The sequence below is a fragment of the Pelodiscus sinensis genome, chromosome 11 (assembly GCF_049634645.1).
Source record: "Pelodiscus sinensis isolate JC-2024 chromosome 11, ASM4963464v1, whole genome shotgun sequence".
NCBI classification, from domain to species: Eukaryota; Metazoa; Chordata; order Testudines; family Trionychidae; genus Pelodiscus; species Pelodiscus sinensis.
The window spans coordinates 12,066,734-12,088,907 of NC_134721.1; the positions used below are offsets into that span (position 1 = coordinate 12,066,734).

The window sequence follows — 22,174 nt, forward strand, 5'->3', positions numbered from 1 at the left end:
TGCTAACTGGAACAAACAAAGGAGAAACTAAAGTTAAGGATCAACCTCCTAAGAAAACTTGCCATAACCAGCTGGGTAGCTGGAGCACATACCTTTAGGACGTCGGCAATAGCCCTGGTGTACTCTGTTGCTGAATATTGCTATCCACACAAAGCTAGTCAACACTCAGTTGAACAGCGCCATGCGAGTGATAACGGGAACTTTCAAACCCACTGACATAGAATGGTTACTGCTACTGGCAAACATCACCCCACCAAGCATCCGTCGACGGGAGCAGGAATGCAGACTATACCAACATCTCAACCACAGCAGCCAAACTCTTCCCATCCAGAAATACCACAATCAGCCTCTAACATCGCGTTTAAAAATCTCGCAAGCCCCCGGTCAACGAGCAAAGGAAGTCACAGCCAATGTTAAGGAACTATGGCGAGCTGAAAGGCAGAAAGTAGAAGTCCCAAACAAACATCTTGTGACAGATCCCGCAACTGAGCAGAAAGGTTTTGACCTTCCCCCGAGACTATGGTGTGTTCTAAATCGCCTTAGAACCGGTCAGGGCAGGTGTAGTTATCTACTGCATAAGTGGAATTTGTTGCTATCTCCACTTTGTGATTGTGGCTGTGCGCAAACTATGTATCATTTTGATATGGAATGCCCAACACGAAAATTTATTGGATATCCACAATCTAACCGGTGATGCTGTTCTCTGTCTGGAGAGTTTGGATGGCCAACTTTGACGAAGAAATACAGCGTTGAACACGACATTCAAAAGATAAAGAGAGAGACTGCAAATCAATAGAAATAATTCACACAAAATTAAAATGTGAGCCCAAACTTGCTCTCATTGAAGTCAAATGAAGTCTTGGCACTTGCCTCATTGGTAGCAGGATCAGTCCCCATGGAATTTCACTTGCAATGACTACAGCACATAAGTAACTTTGATCACTTGAGTAATCCCATTCACTTCAAAGAGACTACATGTATGAGCAAAGCTAATTACATGCTTAAGAGTTTGCAAGCTGACAAGGACTTTTTAAAAATTAACAAGAGCTGTGTGGGGACAGGGGTATTAAGTTCTTCCTGAGTGCTAATCAAAGGTGAGGGATACCACATTTAGTCCATGAAGACAATGTTTGCCCTTCACCTCCTGCGGGATTTATTAACTCTTCCCTCAAACTCTTCTCCAAATCTCTATCCACTTTAGTTAATTACTCAGAATACAGCAATAGTTTTTGCAGGGGGAAAGCAACCCTAAAAACAACTATATTATATGCTTGACGAAGATTTTTAAATGATGTTTTGTATAAAATGTATTTATTTGACAGATCAATGGGAGAGAAGTGCTGGCACATCTCACTGACAGATCAAATATTTGTCTAGGAGAGCTGGGTCAACTGTTCATGGATGTTTACGAATATACGGAGCACATGATATTGTAGGATTAAAACAGTCATAGGTAATCGTCTCACTGTACACCTGACTTTATTACTGAAGGTTGAACCTCTCTAGTCCGGCCCCCTCGGGACCTGACCAACACCGAACAAGAGAATTTGCTGGACCATGAGAGGTCAATATTGTCTAGCACCATTACCAACACTTCCACTGCTTACTGAGCTCTTAAAAGACATTTAGGGGATAAATTAGAACTAAATACAGCACAGAACACTGAGAGCCTAGATTGGTGGCTGTAAACAAACTTTATGGGACTGCAGGAAACTTGGCCACATCCATGATAAGTGAACATCCTGCTAACTAAAATCATGATAGACTACAGATGTTGTCGGATGACAGAGTGCCAGACTAGAGAGGTTCAACCTGTACCCTCATATTGGGCCTTCATACAATTAATTATATATGAATTCATTGCAAACTGAGGGGTAATTCAAGGACCTAATGCTGCGAACATGTGCTTACCCTTTCTGGTAAGCAGTGCCCTAACAGTCAATGGAAAGACTCATATATTTAAAAATGTACTCAAGTGTTTGCAGGGTTAGTATCTAATTCAAAGGTGGAAAATGAAACTGTTCATGAACGTGTGCTTCCTTGTACAGCTTTTTTGGATGTTGTATGTATTAGACCACTTGGTCACTAAAAAGACTGACAACTTTGTTAATTTAACAATACTTAAATAAAATCCCTTTATAATTAAGGTATCTTGGCAGAATGATATGCAAGCAATAACGGTTACTGGAAGGCAACCATGAACTTGACTTCACAGGGACATGTAATGTTGCAGGTCTGCTGGACGTAAAACTCAGATCTCAATCTGATAAAAAACCCACTGTTCAGCTTCCTGTGTGATCTGGGGCATAGAGTCAACCCACCAGAAAGAGCTCTGGAGCCTACACTTATGGCTGTCCCACTTTGTTGTCATAGCACCTGATAGCTTTAGTTAGTGTGGTCAGTTCTTCGCAAGCCTAGGAATACTAAATAGATTTTAGGATTAACTCCCGATTCTGTCGTGTTATTTCACTAGCAACTCAATTTCTTTTTCATCCTTTTGGTGAGTAACATTGATAGTTTGGATGCAAGTCACATCCCATCTGTGGAGGATGACAGCAATTCTCACTTTTTCCACATGTATTATGGACAGCTATTCTTAGCAAAATCACTTGGCTTTTATCTCCTTCTGTTTGGCATCTCAGACTTGCGCGTGATGTTCTGCAGTGCTGTAAAATGTTGGAAGCCAACGTACATGTGCTTTTGACATGGTGGAGTGATTGACATCAGTAATAAAAGCATTTGTCTATCTGCAGGAATTGGTTTTCATTAGACTATCCCAATAGACAGATGGGATAATGTTCCATCTCTTCAGCAACAAGAAAAGAGAAACCGGGTAGGAAGAATGAACAGGAGTTCAGAGTATACATCACCTCAAAGGCAGAAAAATTCTGCAAGCTCAGCCAATTATAAAATGGCCCCTTTAAGGCCGCATCTGCTTGGTGGCCCTGTCAAACACACAGATCCATAATAGCTAATTTGCTGCATTACCAATGCCGGCCATTTGCCCATGTCTCGTTTATATTCACCTTGCCTGGGATACAGCATCCAATATTTAACATTGCAGTATTTCCAAAATGTGATTGCACATCAATAATTAAAACAAACAAGAAAACAAAACTAGTTTCTTTCAGAATCTTATTGGAGGCTGAAACCCAATTAGTCGAAGACATTTTAAAATTCAGCATGACTTATAAAATGACCACAGGCTTTTGCCTCTAACAAAACTTTGTATTAATTACTATGAGTGCATGGTCCATCAGAATATTTATGTTTTAGCTCTGGTTGAGCACCACCACATTATATTTTCGCCTCCCTGCACAGGGTCTGATTTATTATTTTGTCCATCATGAAAATAGATGCATTCTAACAAAATCTGCTCTTTAGGGTAATTACAGCTATGCAACTATATAGGCTTCAGTGATGCTGCCCAGAGGGCAGAAATTAACCAAAAGGGTTTTCAATCAATCAATAATTAAAATTACTGTAGAACAAGAGTAATTGAGCCCCAAGAACTTAATTGGAACATACTTCCAAATCCAGGTAAATCCATCTACTTTTCCCTCCCTCTCTCAGCCTCAGCACTGTCATTTTTCCTTCTGTCCTCCGCATACAGTTCATATACAGGGGTCCTGTCTCTCTCAATTTGTTCAAAACAGAATGGAATATACTAGATTCTATATTCTAAAGTTTCAACACAGAATGACTCACAGTTGAATATTAATTAATGTCTCTGTGCACCCTCCCACCTACCTCTCAATGGAGTGACATTTTCAAGGTCTACGAGCAAGGCTGGCAAAGCAATCAGGTAAACAATTACTATATGACTCTCGCTAGCAGTGCCGTTGGGATCACTGAAAGGAACCAATCTTATTTTAATAAGAGGTGAGTGACTCTTCCACTAAATAGTGAGTCCACAAACAAATTTGCATTATAGCTAAAAAGAGTTTTACACTATTGCTTTCATGGGCCTAGTTCTGCCTGAAGAAAAACCAGGAAAGCTGCCAACCTGATACTCAGTCTAAGTTTCCAAATAACATAATCCAAAAGCATCCAAGTCTTCTCTTGTGTTGAGAGAGGGTAGTTCATGAGAAGAAACAACAGGGATAAACAATATTTGAGGCCGTGGACTTATTAATTTCATTGGCTGATCCATGGTTCTTGTGTTATAGGAAGAAGTAACACATCCCTATCCCCTTTCTTCATCTCTTTCATGATTATATAGACCTCTATCATATTCTCCCTTGGTGTCCTCTTTTCTAAGTCAAAAAGTCACAATCTTTTTAACCTCTCCTCATATAGAAGCTGTTCCATACCATTAATCATTTGTGTTACCTTTCTCTATTCCTTCTCCAACTCTGTTTTTTTGACCTGGTGAAACCAGAACTGTACACAGTATTCAAGTAAGGGTATTCTGTGGATATATGTAGTGGTACTATGATATTAGTGACACTTTTCTAATAGTTCCTAAAAAAGGTTCATGATAAGAATGGCCGTACTGAGTCAGACCAAAGGTCCATCTAGCCCAGTAGCCTGTCTGCTGACAGTGGCCAGCACCAGGTGCCCCAGAGGAGGTGGACCGAAGATAATGATCTAGTAATTTGTCTCCTGACATCCTTCTCCAGCCTCTGACAAACAGAGGCCAGGGACACCATTTCTATCCCCTGGCTAATAGCCTTTTATGGATCTAACCTCTATGAAATTATCTAGCTTCTCTTTAAACTCTGTTATAGTCCTAGCCTTCACAGCCTACTCTGGAAAGGAGTTCCACAGGTTGACTATGCGCTGTGTGAAGAAGAACTTTCTTTTATTAGTTTTAAACCTGCTACTCATTAACTTCATTTGGTGTTCTCTAGTTCTTCTATTATGGGAACTAATAAATAACTCATGATTTTATATACCTCTATCATATCCCCCCTTAGTCTCCTCTTTTCTAAACTGAAAATTCCCAGTCGCTTTAACCTCTCCTAATATAGGACCCGCTACAAACCCCTAATCACTTTAGTTGCCCTTTTCTGAACCCTTTTTAAGGCCAAAAGGTGAGGAAACCACATCTGTACACAGTATTCAAGATGTGGGCGTACCATAGTTTTATACAGGGGCAGTAAGATATTCTATGTCTTATTTTCTATCCCTTTCCTAATAATTCCTAACATCCTATTTGCCTTTTTGACCACCGCTGCACACTGTGTGGAAGTTTTCAGAGAACTATCCACGATAACTCCAAGATCTCTTTCCTGATTTGTCGTAGCCAAATTAGCCCCGATCATACTGTACATATAGTTGGGGTTATTTTTTCCAATGTGCATTACTTCACACTTATTCACATTAAATTTCATTTGCCATTTTGTTGCCAAATCACTCAGTTTGGTGAGATCTTTTTGAAGTTCTTCACAGTCTGCTTCTGTCTTGACTATCTTAAACAGTTTAGCATTATCCGCAAACATTACGGCCTCACTGCTTACCCCTTTCTCCAGATCATTTATGAATAAGTTGAACAGGATTGGTCCCAGGACTGACCCTTGGGGGACACCATTAGTTACCCCTCTCCATTCTGAAAACTGAACATTTATTCCTACCCTTTGTTTCCTGTCTTTTAACCAGTTCTCAGTCCATGAAAGGACCTTCCCTCTTATCCCATGATAATGTAATTTACACAAGAGCCTTTGGTGAGGGACCTTGTCAAAGGCTTTCTGAAAATCTAAATATACTATATCTACTGGATCCCCCTTATCCGCATGCTTGTTAACCCCTTCAAAGAAGTCTAATAGATTAGTAAGACATGATTTCCCTTTACAGAAACCATGTTGATTATTGTCCAACAAATTATGTTCTTCTACATTCACAATTTTATTCTTTACTATTGTTTTGACTAATTTGACCGGTACTGAAGTTAGACTTACAGGTCTGTAATTGCTAGGATCGCTTCTGGAGCCCTTTTTAAATATTGGTGTCACGTTAGCTATCTTCCAGTCATTAGGTACAGAAGCCAATTTAAAGGATAGGCTACAAACCACAGATAATAATTCAGCAATTTCCCATTTGAGTTCTTTTAGAACCCTTGGATGAATGCCATCCGGTCCCGGTTATTTGTTAACATTAAGTTTTTCTATTTGTTCCAAAATCTCCTCTAATGACACTTCAATCCAGGACAGTTCCTCAGATTCATCACCCACAAAGGACAGTGCAGATTTGGGAATCTCCCTAACATCCTCAGCCTTGAAGACATTTAGAAATCATTGAGTTTCTCCGCAATGGCTTTATTGTCCTTGATTGCTCTTTTTATATATCGATCGTCTAGGGGACCCCCCTTTTTTTAGCAGGCTTCCTGCTTCTAATGTATTTAAAAAACATTTTGCTATTTCTTTTTGAGTTTTTGGCTAGCTATTCCTCAAAATCTTTTTTTTTCTTTTCTTATTACATTTTTCACTTGATTTGACAGTGTTTATGTTCCTTTCTATTTATCTCACTAGGCCTGGACTTCCACTTTTTGAAAGATGCCTTTTTGTCCCTCACTGCACTTCTTTTACACAGTGGTTAAGCCACATGGACTTTTTTTTAGGTCTCTTACTATGTTTTTTAATTTGGGGTATACATTTAAGTTGGGCCTCTATTATGGTGTCTTTAAAAAGTTTCCATGCAGCTTGCAGGGATTTGGCTCTAGTCACTGTGCCTTTTAATTTCTGTTTAACTAACCTCCTCATTTTTGTGTAATTCCCCTTTTTGAAATTAAATGCCAGAGCGCTGGACTGCTGAGGTGTTCTTCCCACCACAGGAACGTTAAATGTTATTATATTATGGTCACTATTCCCAAGTGGTCCTGTAATGGTTATCTCCTGGACCTGATCCTGCGCTCCACTCAGGACTAAATCGAGAATTGCCTCTCCCCTTGTGGGTTCCTGTACCAGCTGCTCCAAGAAGAAGTCATTTAAGCCATTGAGAAATTTTATCTCTGCTTCTCTTCCTGAGGTGGTATGTATCCAGTCAATATGGGGATAATTAAAATCTCTCATTATTATAGAGTTCTTTATTTTGGTAGCTCCTCTAATCTCCCTCAGCATTTCAATGTCGGTATTGCTGTCCTGGTCAGGTGGTCGGTAATATATCCCTACTGCTAAATTCTTATTATTGGAGCATGGAATTACTATCCATAGCGATTCAATTTAACATGTTGATTCATGTAATATTTTTATTTCATTTGATTCTACATTATCTTTCACATACAGTGCCACTCCACCACCTACACAGCCTGCTCTATCCTTCCAATATATTTTATATCCCGGTATGACTGTGTCCCACAGATTTGCCTCATTCCACCAGGTTTCAGTGATGCCTATTATGTCAATCTCCTCTTTTAATACGAGTTATTCTGTTAATTGGCTGAGCTTTAGTCAGGAGGAGGGGCTCCCAGGGCTATATAAAGCTGTGAGTCAGCGACCAGGGAGCTTGCAAACAGGAGCAGCAAACGGAGTTTTAAGAAGGAGTTCTCCAGGTAAAGAAGGAGTAAATACGAGTCCCCTGTGGTAAGTAGCTGTCGGTAGTGTGTGTTTGTGTGTGTGTGTGGGGGGGGGGAGTTACTTGCTGTGTGCTGAGCTTGTGTTTGTCTGTTTGGTTTATTTGAAGGAGTGTGTGCTGTGACTGGCAGCTGGAAGCTTGTAAGTTCTCTTTATGTCTATGGAGTGCCTAGAATGTAGGAGTCCAAACTTGGTTAACTTCCACTGCAATATGATTACATATAAAATAATAAAATAATAATAATAATAATAATAATAGACTAAGCATGTCTAACACACAGGGAAAAGATTCTTAAAGTCACACATCCAGGAGAATTTATAAAGAATACAAATTATTACAGAGTGGTATATTAAAAATGTCTCCCAGTATCTCCTAGGTGTGTTCTCAGAAGTGCATTCAGGTCCTTTAAGGGGCTTAAATGCACTAATCATTGGCGGGAATCATTTACCAGGGTGTAGAGCCCCTGACGTGGATGGACAAGTCCTCAATTTTAGCGGAACCGATTTGATATATATATAAAAAATCTGTTCTGCTAAAATTGAGGACTTGTTCATCCATGTCAACACACACACACACACACACACACAGAGTTACCAGGCAGTCATAACAAAAATACTGAACACGCTTCAAGGGGGAGGGGGGAGGGAGGGGAGTGGTGCTGGCCGAGGAGGTGGGGGGGGGGCGGGCGGGAAACAGAGCTAATGGGGCAGGGGGCAACGGAGCTGGCCAGGGGAGATGGGGGGGCTGAGGGGAAGCAGGGCTGGTCGGGGGGGGTCGGGCCGCGGGATATCGGGGGGTGGGGCGCGCAGCCGGTGGATGCAGAGCTGGCTGGGGGAGCTCAGAAGGAGGAGGGGAAAACAGGCTGCTGGAATCAGGGCTGGCCGGGGGTACAGCAGGGCTGGCTGGGGAAGATCTGAAGCAGGATCTGGCCAGAGGGAGGCAGAGTTGGCGGCTGGGGAAGGGATGGTCCGGGGAAGATGGGGAGGAGAAGTCGGGGAGAATCAACCAACTGGCCGGCTAGGAGGGGGCGGGGGAGTGGTTCAGTCATCAGGGAGCAGGACTGACCCAGACTCTGCAGATCTCAGGGCGCTCCCGTCCCGCGCGAGTCAGTCCGGCTGCGGCTCCACCACGTGCTTGACCAACGTGCAGGAGCATGGACCAGCGTGCCCCTTCTCCTCCTCATATGCAACCAGGGCTCCTAGCACCGACTGTGCCCTGCCTCCCAGTCACTCCCCCCACCTCCACCAGGCTTCTGTCCAGCGTCCAGCCAGAAAACCAGGAAATACCAGACATTGCACATGTCCAGTATTTTCTGGATTTTTTTACTGGGCAGAGGGCCCAAAAACCAAACTGTCCAGTTTTCTACCGGACACCTGGCAACCCTAATACACACACACACACACACACACACACACACAGATTCCACAGTGTTGACACCATGAGTGTAGTGCAGTGGTGGGCAAATTATAGTCCATTAGGATTCCATGTTTTTTCCAGAAGACATTTTGTTTTTTGCTGCCCATTTGCACGGTTGCCAGATTCTGCTGGTTTCTGTCTGTGTATTTTCCTCCTATTAGTCACATGAAGTGAAGTATGCATCCTCTGCATCCAATCCAAGTGCTGCTTCTGTCCAATCGGCACACCTTGCAAATTCTAGGTAAACAAGCATAGTCCCTATCCTAGGGACTGTTTTGGTTCCGACAATCTTATAGCCCACTGAGATGAAGGAGGGCCACTCATAGGGCCCACTCATTGTCTTAGGTTGCCCATCACTTGTGCATAGGCTTCAAACTGGCATCAAACAATAGATCTGCAAAAATTTCTTACCTCCAGAATGAGGCTGTGGCCTGCAAAGCAGAACCACTCCTTGACCTTCTCGAACAGATACCATACTTCTCATTTTAGTTTTAAAGTTTTCTTGATCTGTTTTTGAAAGAAAGGAAAAGTGCTGTCAGAACATGGATAGTGACAGACGGATACATTCATAGAGGGCCCAAGTCTGTCATTCTCAAGCAGGACAAGCAGCAATGTACTACACCAATTAGTTTCATTGATTTTAATGGACTACTCAGTAGAAGCCACTACTCCACATGAGGAAAAGTGACAAAATGAGGATCAAAAAGAAAATATTTCTGCAGAGGTATAACAAGATAGATACTGATCCTGCACATGATCTCAATGATGATGATTTTAAATCAGCATAACTCCATCAACTCCAAGGGTATGTCTAGAATACCAGGTTTTGTCGACAGTATCTGTCGACAAAACTTCTGTCGACAAAGAGCGTCCAGACACATTGAGTTCTGTCGACAAAGCAAGCTGCTTTGTCAACAGAACCCTGTAGTCTAGACGCAACCCTACAGGCAATAACACCTTCTGTCGACAGAACTCTGTCAACAGAAGGTGTTATGCCTCGTAAAATGAGGTATACCAGAGTCGACAAAACTGCTGAGTTCTGTCGACGTTATGTCGACAGAACTCAGCGGTAGTGTAGACGCTGGTATAGTTTTGTCGACAAAAGTCCACTTTTATCGACAAAACTCAGTAGTCTAGACACACCCCAAGAGAGCTACTGTAACTCAGGTTAGGATTACAACACTAATTTGTCACTATTTGCTAACTAGAGATTCATCTGAAAAGAAGCACTTGATATTTAGGAAAAACATTACGGATATGATCTTAAGTTCTTCTGGTCACCAGTAAATTCATACTCAGCAGCCAATAGTTGTTTAGAAAGTGGAGTATGTCTTTTTGATACTGCTGATCTTACTCAGGCAAAATCAGCTTCAAAGTTCACGGTAATTTAATTAAGTAAGGAAACCAGAACCAGACCTCAGTATCAGTAGATTGGACTGGATTCTCCATTGCCTTGCACCTTGCACAGTCATTTAAATATCTCACAACATGGGTGTAAAATGCTGCTAACTCTGAGTAAATGCAGAATTCCAGATCAGTAACATTTTATATCCACTTTGCTGTGGTGTGAGTGATGACACATGGTCCAGTGGAGATTCAGGTCTCTTGTAATTTCCAAAACAACTGTAAATACAAGCTGACAAGTGAGGATTTCATTCTCAGAAAAGTCCTTCCCCATAAACTTAAATAATCTTTAGGCAAATTTTTCAAACACAAACTTTCAGAGAGAGAGAGCGCAACACTGGATTTTGAAAACAGAGCTCACAGCGGGTGTCAATTTTCCTCTAGCGCAATCTGAGATCTGCTCTCAAGATACTCATTTGAGTGTTATTTACAGTAACAAAGTGCACCATTACAAATTAATAAACCAAAGAGAAGTAAATTCAGGAAGCCATAAGTGGAATCAGATAGGAGGGGAAAATATTTACAATTTTGGAAAGGGAACAGGCACAAAAGTTACCACGGACAGACGTTCAATGACACACCCGAAGGAGATTTTAAAATCTTTCCAGCCAGCCATAATAAACATAGTGGGTTGACCAACAACAGCTCTTTTTTCAGTGTAATTTTATGTAACATTAAAAAGCAACAACAGACTTCACCCAGCAAGACCACTCAACTAAAATAATTGCATGTACTTCTCAGTATTCATATGATTTTAAAACACTAAAAATCAAATTGAAGAAGAGAAAATATTTGTGAACACTTAAGATCCTATGAATGTAAGAACCTAACCATCTCTGACATCCATGTGATATTGTTTTTTTACCAAGGCAGTCACTTCACAGGCAGACTGGTGTCACCTATACTTGCCACACAGAGACTCTTGGATACTTTGGGAACACAACCCATATGGACACGTGCTTTTAAAGAAGTCCTTAGGAGGAAGATCTTGTGGATAAGATATATGAGGGTCTGGGTTCTACTCCCACTTTTGCCACAGAATATGTTGCAAATGTGGATGAATCATGGAGACTCTAAGGCTCAGTTTAGACTACGGAGTTTTTTCGAAAAAAGTAGCCTTTTTTTGAAAAAACTTCACCTTCATCTAGACTGCCATCACGTTCTTTCTAAATTGAATCAAAAGAACAAGGTGGTTTTTTCGACAGTGGTAAACCTCATTTTACGTCCTGGGTGCTCTCTTTCGAAAAAGAGGATCGCTTGTAGACGTCTAGACGATCTCTTTCGAAAAAGGCTTGTAGTCTAGATGTACGCTTTTTCGCAGAATAAGCAAAATAAGCTATTTGATTCCCTCTGCACAGAGCACCCTAAACTCGAAATAAGATATGCAATTTGCGCTATGCAATTCGCATCTATACTGCACCAAATTTCAAAATAATGTGCTATTTCAAGATATCCCTTAACCCTCGTGGATTGAGGGTTGCTGGGATGCTGAAATAGTGTGCCTGTTATTTCAAAATATTTTTCAAAATAACGGGCGGCTTGTGTAGACATGGGGTAGATATTTCAGGATACTTCTGATATCCTGAAATAGCTGTGCAGTATAGACATACCAAAAGGTGGATTGTGCAGGATGAAACTCAAAACAGAATATGGTCCATCATAACCAAGAATATAGCATACAACCATCAAAACAGATTTTCATCATCTTCCAGTCTGCTCTTTTGCAATTTAATGTTGCAGAAAGTATTTATCACTCATTGCAGAAGAAATGCATCAAAACAATAGAGTGATTCTTAAATAAAGAGCCACACATTCTAATGGAAAAGCTGTTTTCCACTCAATTCCAGGAAATTTTCAATCTAAGATTTACAGAACTAACAGTAGTTAATCACCCAGTTGTAGAAATGGCATCAGATAATTCATTTTTTAATATATTTTTAGAGGCTCCTTTTGTACTTTTTTATCTGATGTCAATTTGCAGTCTGGTAATAATTAAAAATTACCACATGAAATAAATTTTAAAATGAGCATTCCTGTAATGTATGCAGTGTTACTGTAGCTAGGGCAGTCCTCGGATATTAGGCAGACAAGGTAGGTGAGGTAATATCTTTTATTGGACCAACTTCTGTTGGTGAGAGAGAGGAGACTGAGATACACAGACCTGAAAGAGCACTCTCTAAACCTTGTCTTTCTCTCTCACCAATAGAAGTTGGTCCAGCAAGCGACATTACCTCAAACACTTCATCTCTCCATTATTGTAATGCACTTAAAGCCCAAATCTCTGACCTTGGTAAACATTCCCCCTGGTTATAAGACTGTGCTGATTCTGGTATGACAGAGATCAGTCTGAGAGCAACCAAGATCAAAATCTTGCATCTCTGTGGAATAGCAGGATAGGTTTCTATAAAGTCAACATCACTGATCATTTCAATAGCAAGAGTTATACCAACTCATATGCCAGCTGGACTATTATGTGATTTTTAAAAAATATAAAAAAAGATGCACTGAATTAGCATTGGTCCAACAGAAAACATATTATATTTTCCCCTCCTAAAAAAATTCAACCTTTTTTTGCACTCAGAAAAGGTAAAGGGAGGGGGGTGGAAGAGAAATAAACCTTTATTTTTGCTGGCTTGTAATTGCAACATTTTAATCTGCATGTACTTTCCTGGAACCATAATTTGTTTCTGAGAAAGGGGATATTAATGCTAGAAGAGAAAGAGCACATATTTTTGAACAAATAAACAATTGCATATCAAAAGTTGTTAGTAATATCCTTATGATACAGATATTGTAAATCTGGGGTCAGGTAAGGATTATATTGTTCTTATATTAAATTGCGATTCGCATGTTCAGAAATATGTTACTTTGCTGTTTTGTAAGGTGGTCTTTCCTCATAGAGCTTTGTCAGTGGTGGAAATGAAAAATGTAAATTCTCAGGAAGATATTCTTATATATTGAGGGAAAGTCCTGTAGATATTTAGGTCAGAATTAATTGCATTATACATAGGGAAGAACCTACATTGAAATACAAAGGGCTGTTGTTAGAGACTAACCGTCCACTTGTTAGAGAATTGGTTCCCAAACTAGGGGGCGTGAAGAAATTTTTTTTGGGGGGAGGGGCACGAGGCATCCCAGCCCTTTCCTCCCTCCCCTGTCCCTCCTTCAATCTCCCCACAAGTTTTGCTGCCATTTTTGTTTTTTAGCCCCTGTCATTTTTTTTTTTTTTAACACCGCTGCTATTTTTTGGTGGGGGAGAGGGTTTCTCAAAAAATCAAAACGGGGGTATGATGCCAAAAAGTTTGGGAACCACTGTGTTAGAGGCTAACTGCACAGTAAAGCCGTGTCCTCTTCATACCCTATACGGCATTGTTCCGTACTTGCTCCCTGCTGCATCAATGTTAGTCAAAAAGGAGGATGATATGAGTGTAAAGTGAATCCAAAAGTAAAATAATCCACACATAGTCCAGTATAAACCACCGCTTCTGAAGCTATTTTGAAATCCAACAATTACTTCATCAGACCAGGAATCACTGTTTTGGCACAGTTGCTCCCACCAGTGATAGCCAGGAGATGGTAAGAAGCCCATGGCTACAGGGGAAATCAAAATTGTTGGAGGAAGAAATGTCCTTGATGAGCAGTAGGTAGAAATGCATCTGTCACGGAGCCTAATAATACAATTCCTTCTCCATGTGCCATGGAATCGCAAGCCCTCTTAAGTACAAGCTCTGCCTATAATGCTTTCCATAGTTTGATTCCAGCTGTTACCCACTATTAAGGGATACATTTCTCAGGAATAGCTGAATGAACTGACATTGGGTCCAACTGGCTAATGTCATAAAAAGGAAATAAAAACCTGGCATGTGCACTATTCACTATAAGATACAGGTACTGGACTTGAGTACATGCTATCTGAGCCAGGTAACATTCTACATGCTATCTTCTACAGCTTCCAATGGCCTTGGACATACCAATTAGAGTGGGGAAAGGGCTTGATAAAAGGGAGAAAAAACATGTTTTATTCACAGAATTTAAAGACCTGATTTTTTTTTTCTTAAAGAACGAGTTCAGATCCAAAACAGTGTTTCATCTTGAATTGCACCAACTGATATGAAAGAGAAACAATCGTAGATTTGAATATACAGTAAAACTCCAATTGTCCAGCATCCAGTGGTCCAGCATTCCTGATAGTCCGGCTTCCAGTTGGTGCCGGAAGTGCTCCGGCTAGCCGGACAATTGGAGCTGCTCCGCGCTGCTTCCCCAAGTCCGCTGCCGAAACTGACCAGCGGCGGACTTGGGGAAGCAGCACGGAGCAGAGCATCTGGGGAGCTGCCGGGTTGGTCCTGCAACGTCACCCCTCACATAAGCGGCGCTGCGGGACCAACCCGGCAGCACCCCAGCTGCTCTGCCCCACGGCTTCCCCAAGTCCGCCGCTGCTGAAACTGATCAGCGGCGGACTTGGGGAAAAGCCCTGGGGCAGAGAAGATGTGATGCTGCCGGGTTGGTCCTGCAGCATTTCTCAGGTTGGCCCCACGGCTGCTGGGTTGGGGTGCTGTCGGGCTGGCCCCACGCCGTGCCATTCCCCGCCTGACCCTCCCCCCCAGACCCGTCACAGCCCCCCTGCCAGAGTACCTCCTGATACTCCAGCATATCCGATAATCCGGCACCCTATGGGTCCCAAAGGTGCCGGATTATCGGAAGTCTGCTGTACCAATTTTGAAATGGCCATCGCCTAACTCAATGCAATGAATGATATAAAACAATTAATAGTCCCGTGGCACCTTGGAGACTAGCAAAAATATATAGAATGGTGAGCTTTTGTGGGTAAAACCCACTCTGGGTTTTTTTTGTGCATGGCCACTGGTGTGCGACTGTGCCTGTGATGTCACTTTCCCCTTCCCAATATGTCCGGGATGCTCAGAGTTGTGAGGCACCATGGTCTGGGGCCACCTTTCACTCCTTGAGCCGAGCTGCGACTGGGTGAGTTCAGCATCCTCTAACTGTCTGTCCAGTGCCACCCGCTTCTCCCCCAGTTGTTATCACCCCAGGAGCACCCCATCTCTGCCCACCTGAGCCTGTGCGCCTGTGAGCAGCCAGGCTGCACTTGCCTCTCAAGAGATTTTGCCCAGGCTGCCCCCAGAAATGTCTTTTTATTCTTAGGACAAGAAGCAATGGGCTTAAACTGCAGCAAGGGAGGTTTAGGTTGGACATCAGGAAAAACTTCCTAACCATCAGGGTGGTTAAACACTAGAATAAATTGCCTAGGGAGATTATGGATTCTCCATCCCTGGAGATATTTTTGAGAGCAGGTTAGATAGATATCAGGGATGGTCTAGATGGTGCTTGGTCCTGCTGTAAGGGCCGGGGACTGGACTCAATGACCTTTCAATATCTCTTCCAGTTCTAGTGTTCTATGATTCATCAAAATGAAACTTGTGCTTGGGAGAATGTAGTGGTCATTGACCTTTGTTACATATTAGATTGGAGCAACAGAAATGCTAATTTTTCAGTTCCTTTATGACTTTACTTTCACAAACTGTAATTTTCCAGTCTCAGGGCATGTCTACCCTGGAGAGTTTTTTCAAAATAACAAGGCGAGCATTCACACTATCAAGCCTGTTATTTGAAATAAGGAGCTTGTTATTTCAAAATAACTCCTACTTGTGAAGAGGAATAAGCTTATTTCAAAATAGTTATTTTGGGAGTTATTTCGAAATAACCTAGTAGTGTACACATAGCCCCAGTCTCTGTCTAAATATCATGGTTTTGGCTTTATTTTATTTTATTTTATTTCAGTCAAATGTGGTTCAGCCAATTTTGAGTAGGAGGTGAGTAAAATGCTTAGTTGAAAAACAGTGTTTGAACTGGATAATTTGCAAACATAAAGAACAGCTTTATTGCCTTTGAATTGGCTGCAAAATTGAAGAACTAACAACAACCAAGGTGAGGAAAGAGATATAAACTTTTCTGGCTTCAAAAAAAAAGAGCACTTTCCCTTCTTTCTCCATACACTTTTCATTTGCTTTAGCACCCAATATATACATTTATATCAGTTAGAATACATAATTTTATTGCAGTGTATGTGTAAGAAATGGAATTCTGCTTTTTTGAAGAGTTTTTTACTCTGCATGAAAAGGGAAGCATAAATCAATCAAACATGTTATTGCAAAATAAAGCATAAGTAGAAAGAATATGCCATCTCTTATCCCACTGGCTTCCTTCTATCTAGTAAAGGAGTAGTTTGAGTCCTAGGCATACTGTTGCCAAATATCAAGCTGAACTAAGAATATACCGTAAAATCGCGAGTATAATGCACACCTTTTCCCCCGTTTTTTTTGGCGTCAAAGTCAGGGTGTGCATTATACATAGGAGGTTTTCTGTTAAAGTTTTAAACTCACCCTCCCCTCTGCACAGAAACTTTCTAGCTGCAGCACAGTGCTCCACCAGGCTCCCGGACAAGGCAAGGAGCCAACTGTGGGCAGCTGAGCAGGGGGCCCCCATTGCAGGCACGAGCTCAGCGCAGCGCCACCAGCAGTGCCAGGCTGCAGCGCCCTGGCTCACTGCCTGCCCAGTCTCGGTGCGGGCAGCTGGACAGGGGGTCCCCAGGGCAGGCACGAGCCCCTTCCTTCCCACACACACACACACACACACACACACACCGTAAAATCACGAGTATAATGGGGGTGTGCATTATAGATAAGAGTTCAGTTTATTCCAGAATTCTGATGTTTAAAAGGCAGGTGCGCATTATACATAGGTGCACATTATACTCACAATTTTACAGTAATCATAATTCGTACTGCCTTTACTCAGGGAATAACTGTTTATCTGCTATGAAAATAGAGCATTAAAACTGATAACCATGGTTGTTAAGGACACTGACGTGCGAATATGGGATGAGGCAGGGAAGCTATACCACAATATCGGAAACATCCTATACAAGAGAAAAAAACACAGATATTGCCTATATTTCATTATTAATTATTATCATCATCATCCTCACATATCTGCTCAGGAGAGGAGGAGGCAAGCTTTAAATCTGCAAAAAATAGTATCTGCTAGCTCCCTACAACTACCTATTGAAATATTTTGGTTTCCTGCTTACAAACAGAGAAGTGGTCTGTGCCCACGAAAGCTCCTGATACCATCTACATGTTTTGTTAGTCTATAAAGTGCTACCAGACCATTTGTTATTGTTTAAGTTTATGATATAACGTCAGACCTATTATCCTTTCTTTGTTCAGAGAAGCTGGATGATACTGTATTTGAGAAATCCTGAGACTTTTGCTCTTTCTTTATTAAATGGCTTCAGAAATTTGATTCAGTTTAACTGGCTGAGAATACCAAGCAATATAACCATGCTACCTGGCCTAAAAAACATATATGACAACAGTTCATCCATAGGTAAGTTCCATTACTTACCAGCAGTTGCTAAGCGGTTCATTTCTGGATAATTATTGTAGCAACCTGATGACTGAAGCTACACTCTCTCTTACCAACAGTAGAGGAACACATTTAAAAAAACCATGCACACATATAATAAGCCCACTAGAATAATAGATATAAATATTTGCATCCAGCAGGAGATGTTGTAAATGTGCCTACTTTATATCTGTTTTTTTTATTGAATTTCTAGTCCAGGTAGCAAGGAAAAAAAACAACAACCTAATTATTCTCTTCAATCAGTGTACTCGATGGGAAACTTGAATGTGGTTTCATCTTCACTAAGTGCACCAGTACTGACACACAATTATGTGGCATGCTTTATCCTCAGAAGAACTTCATCTTGTATGGAAAAATGTTAAGTATGATTTTGAAAATTTTAAGGCTGAGGTTGCTCAACTCCCCTCAGGTACCAAATCCCACTAACCTTTAATGGGATTTGGGTGCCCATCTTGTAAGTTCTTTGAGAAAGAAACCATCTTTTGGCTGGGTGTTTATACAGCACATAGCACAATGAGGCCTTGCTCCTTGAGTAGGACTCCTTGTGAGTGTCTATACAGACTGTGGCAGCAAACCTCCCAGGTCACGATGGGTTTCGGTTTGAGAGCCCCAAGCTCTAGCCTGAGCCGTAATTTAAAAGTGCTGTGAACACAGCTATTTCCTGAGTCAACTAGCCTGCTCATCTGACAATGTGGATACCCTGATCACTACTGCACTACATGCAAGTGATAGCTTCTACTCTGTTAGATACGTTTATAATGTCTGTACAACACTTTCTATGACCAAAATCTGGCTACAGAGAAGGTACTTCCCTGAAGGTTCATTATGCATAGTTAGTATCTGCCTAAAATATAGTTTGGCATAATTTATAAGCATCTTTACAAATATGAAGCTAGTTTCTCATATTAATAGACTACCAAAGGCACCACTGAATAATCAAAACATTCTATATACTAGTTGTCATAATCAGGACTGCTGACCACAGCTGGTGACTAAGGGGTTAACTCAAGAGCCTAGCAAGGTATTGGACAGTCAGCCAATAACAATGCAGGTAGGAATTTCAAACTGGAAAAAGGGGGGGAGGGGTTTCTCTCTCTCTGGGTATTTCTACACTACCACCCTAGTTCGAACTAGGGTAGTAATGTAGGCAACCGGAGTTGCAAATGAAGCCCGGGATTTGAATTTCCCGGGCTTCATTTGCATAAAGCTGGGCGCCGCCATTTTTAAATGTCCGCTAGTGTGGACTCCGTGCCGTGCGGCTACACGCGGCACGGACTAGGTAGTTCGGACTAGGCTTCCTGGTCCGAACTACCGTTACTCCTTGTTTCACGTTTCATGAGGAGTAACGGTAGTTCGGACAAGGAAGCCTAGTCCGAACTACCTAGTCCGTGCCGCGTGTAGCCGCACGGCACGGAGTCCGCACTAGCGGACATTTAAAAATGGCAGCGCCCAGCTTTATGCATATGAAGCCCGGGAAATTCAAATCCCGGGCTTCATTTGCAACTCTGGTTGCCTACATTACTACCCTTGTTCAAACTAGGGTGGTAGTGTAGACATACCCTCCCTTCTTTGTTTGAGATGCAGGGCAGTTTCTCCCAGCTATGAGGATATGGGAGATCCTTCTCTCTCCAAGAACAGACTTCTTAAAATGTGTAAGTAGGGAAAAGTTTAGTTAGTCCATCCAGGTTTATTGTTTTCCTTGTTTGGGGGTTTGGAAATAATGTCTGAGCTTGCTAAGTGTTTTTTTTTTCTCTTTTGTAACTAAGCCTTACAACCCAGGGTTTTTTTCCCCCTGAGTATCTATATCCAATGGTGGCTCCTTCCATCTAGCCAATGTACTATGCTTGCAACTGTAGGCTTGTTTTCATAATAAAAGTTTTGTTTTTTCTAATTAAACGGTTTCAGTTGATTGTTGTATCCTTAGGATCCAGTGCCTAGTTACAAGGAAATTGTCCATTGTTGTCTGTGGATTCCCTCCGTTTTTCCCAACTCCAAGTAAAATGGAGGTTGGGGCAGCAAGGAGTGTTTTACCTTAGGAAGGGGATTTCCCAAGTGATCCCTTCCCTGATTTTTATTGGAATTACTTGAGTGGTGGCAATGGGTCCCCTAAAATCTGGGTATTAGTATTTTGTGGGAAGAAGTTTTTGTACCAGAGCCTGTAGAGGCAAGGTTTTGGAGTGTTCTTGCGGGGTCTCAACTCTTGCATTCATCATGCCAGAATGCGGAAAAGCCTTGACACTAGCATACTACTATTAGTAGGAATGACAACATCACCGTGTACAATAAAAAAGGAGTCTGTTTACTTCAATGGGCTTTGCATCGAATCTATAAGAATATGGTTACAAATTTTTGAAAAAGGATTCAATTCTCCTCCCCCCTTTAAAAAGTTATTTCTGCATGAGGGAGAAGAAAGAGGCGGAAACAGCAGAATTCAAGAATCACACACAAGAAAGAAGTGAGAAGGCACCAGGGGAATTGCTACAAGTTATTAAAAGATTTCCCTGCACATTTAAATCCATCTTGAAATAACTACCCGTTAATCCAACTGGCATTGTTGGAGATCATGTTAGCCCAGTACACATCCTCGTACAGCCACAAAGGGTATGCCTACTCTGGAGCTGGTGTAATTTCCAGCTTGAGGAGACATACCCATGCTAGCTCTGAGGTAGCTAGTGAGCCACATGGACAAGTGTGGTCTTGACAACATGACTGGCAAAAGGGGCCAGAAAAGTTGAGTGCGATTGTAACCCACACACCTAGTGTGGTTCACTGACCCATTCAGTGGCACTTAGACCACAGCAACAGATAAGACCAAGAGGCCTCTACAGCATCGGCTAGGAACCAGCTGGCTTTTAGCTCAGAGGGTAGACGCTTCTATACTCAGCTCCAGAGATCCCAGGTTCAAATCTGCCTGGTGGCAGTTACACAATCACATCAGGTAGCCTATGCATGTACTCAGACGGCCAACCTCTCCCAATGTTCTCCACAGCGGTGTGTGCATTTTTAGCAGTCTATCAGAGCTAGGACAGGTACGTCTCCCTGGGCTGGACGTGACATTTTCCAGCTCCAATGTAGACATACACGATATGACGGCTGTAAGAAACACTGTTGAACATGAAAGACTGCACATGTTTCTGTACAGCAGTGACAGCATGTTAGCTGACTGTTTAAGCCACCACAAGACACTTTAGTAAAAATATTATAATAGATATTTTGCTCATGAGAGTGGCTACAAAACGTCATTCAGACCAGTCAACGCTTTATAACCCTCTGTCAAGCAGGGCCTGTTGCTCTCCTCTCCCAGCTAATGATGTCACTCTCACTGCAATCCCTTCATTTAGCTCTCCTTAAACTAGAAACAAGTAGCAGGTATTTTTAAAATACCTACAAGAAGGGTTTTAAATTCATGGCCCAGAGGTCATCTGCAGACCAAGCAATTCCACAATCTGGCCTGTGCTTAGCTGTTGGCACATGAGGCCCTGCAGGCCTGGGTGTGATGGCTGTATCCTTCCCCCAAATCAATCCCTGCTCTATCTTTCCTCCCCATCGCACCCCTTATCTCAAGTCCCCTCCCCTAGGGATGTGGCCTCAGGGATTACCAGGGACCCTGGCGCAGGAAGGCAGCAGGGACTTAGGCCCTCCCCAAAATCACTACAGCGGCAGGAGCTGTGGGGGAGCAGAGCTACCCAGAAGCCTCTGCTCTTCTGCCATTTCCCAGGACATCGGGTTCTTCTGCTTCAATGCAGCGGCTGAGTGGTGCAGGCTGCTGCATAGTTCCAGGGCTTGCTACCAGCCCCATTCTGCCCAAGACCCACAGGCTAACTTGAGTATGGGGGACTGTCCAATCCATGGGATGGTTGGGGTAGCCTCTTTGACGAAAGCAGCTGCATTGTGTCCTTCACCAACTTATCACATCACCTTCAGATGGCACCTTTCGAATACCTAGACTCAAGAAGACAGAGCTTTCCTTGGGGCTAGTTTGATGCTGCAGAGTGCCTCTCCACAGGAATTTAAAAATAGGTTACAAACCTCACCGAATTCCAATGTAAGCACAAGGTGCATGTCTTACAGAAGGCAGCTCAAACAAGCATACTGCAGCATGTACATTTATTTATACATACATACACGTACACACACACTCAATTAGTGTGTCTGGCTGAATGCACCCCTGTAGTCATATCCAATGTACCCCATTGTATTAATTTTTGTACAACAGCTGTCTTGTGAGGTATCTTTTGAAAATTCAGTGGCTCTTAGCACCCCCCTCTACGCACATTTTTCAAGTGCCTCTGGTCACAGGCTACCATGAGACATATTGCACATACACTAAGAAGAGATTGTGTTGCATGGGAAATTTGCTATAGACATCACAATATTGGTAAGGGACATTCTAATCCTG

At 42.1% G+C, this 22,174-nt stretch overlaps 1 protein-coding gene across 2 annotated transcripts in view; it reads right to left on the reverse strand.

Moving 5' to 3' along the window:
- The window catches only part of CNTN3 (contactin 3), a 274,591-nt gene that overhangs the window by 114,220 nt on the left and 138,197 nt on the right, over positions 1–22,174 (reverse strand). For both annotated transcript variants that reach the window (XM_075938655.1, XM_006113828.4), the window contains exon 3: positions 9,340–9,435. In XM_075938655.1, the coding sequence (XP_075794770.1) occupies positions 9,340–9,435 (96 nt within the window). The remainder of the gene's footprint in view (positions 1–9,339; positions 9,436–22,174) is intronic.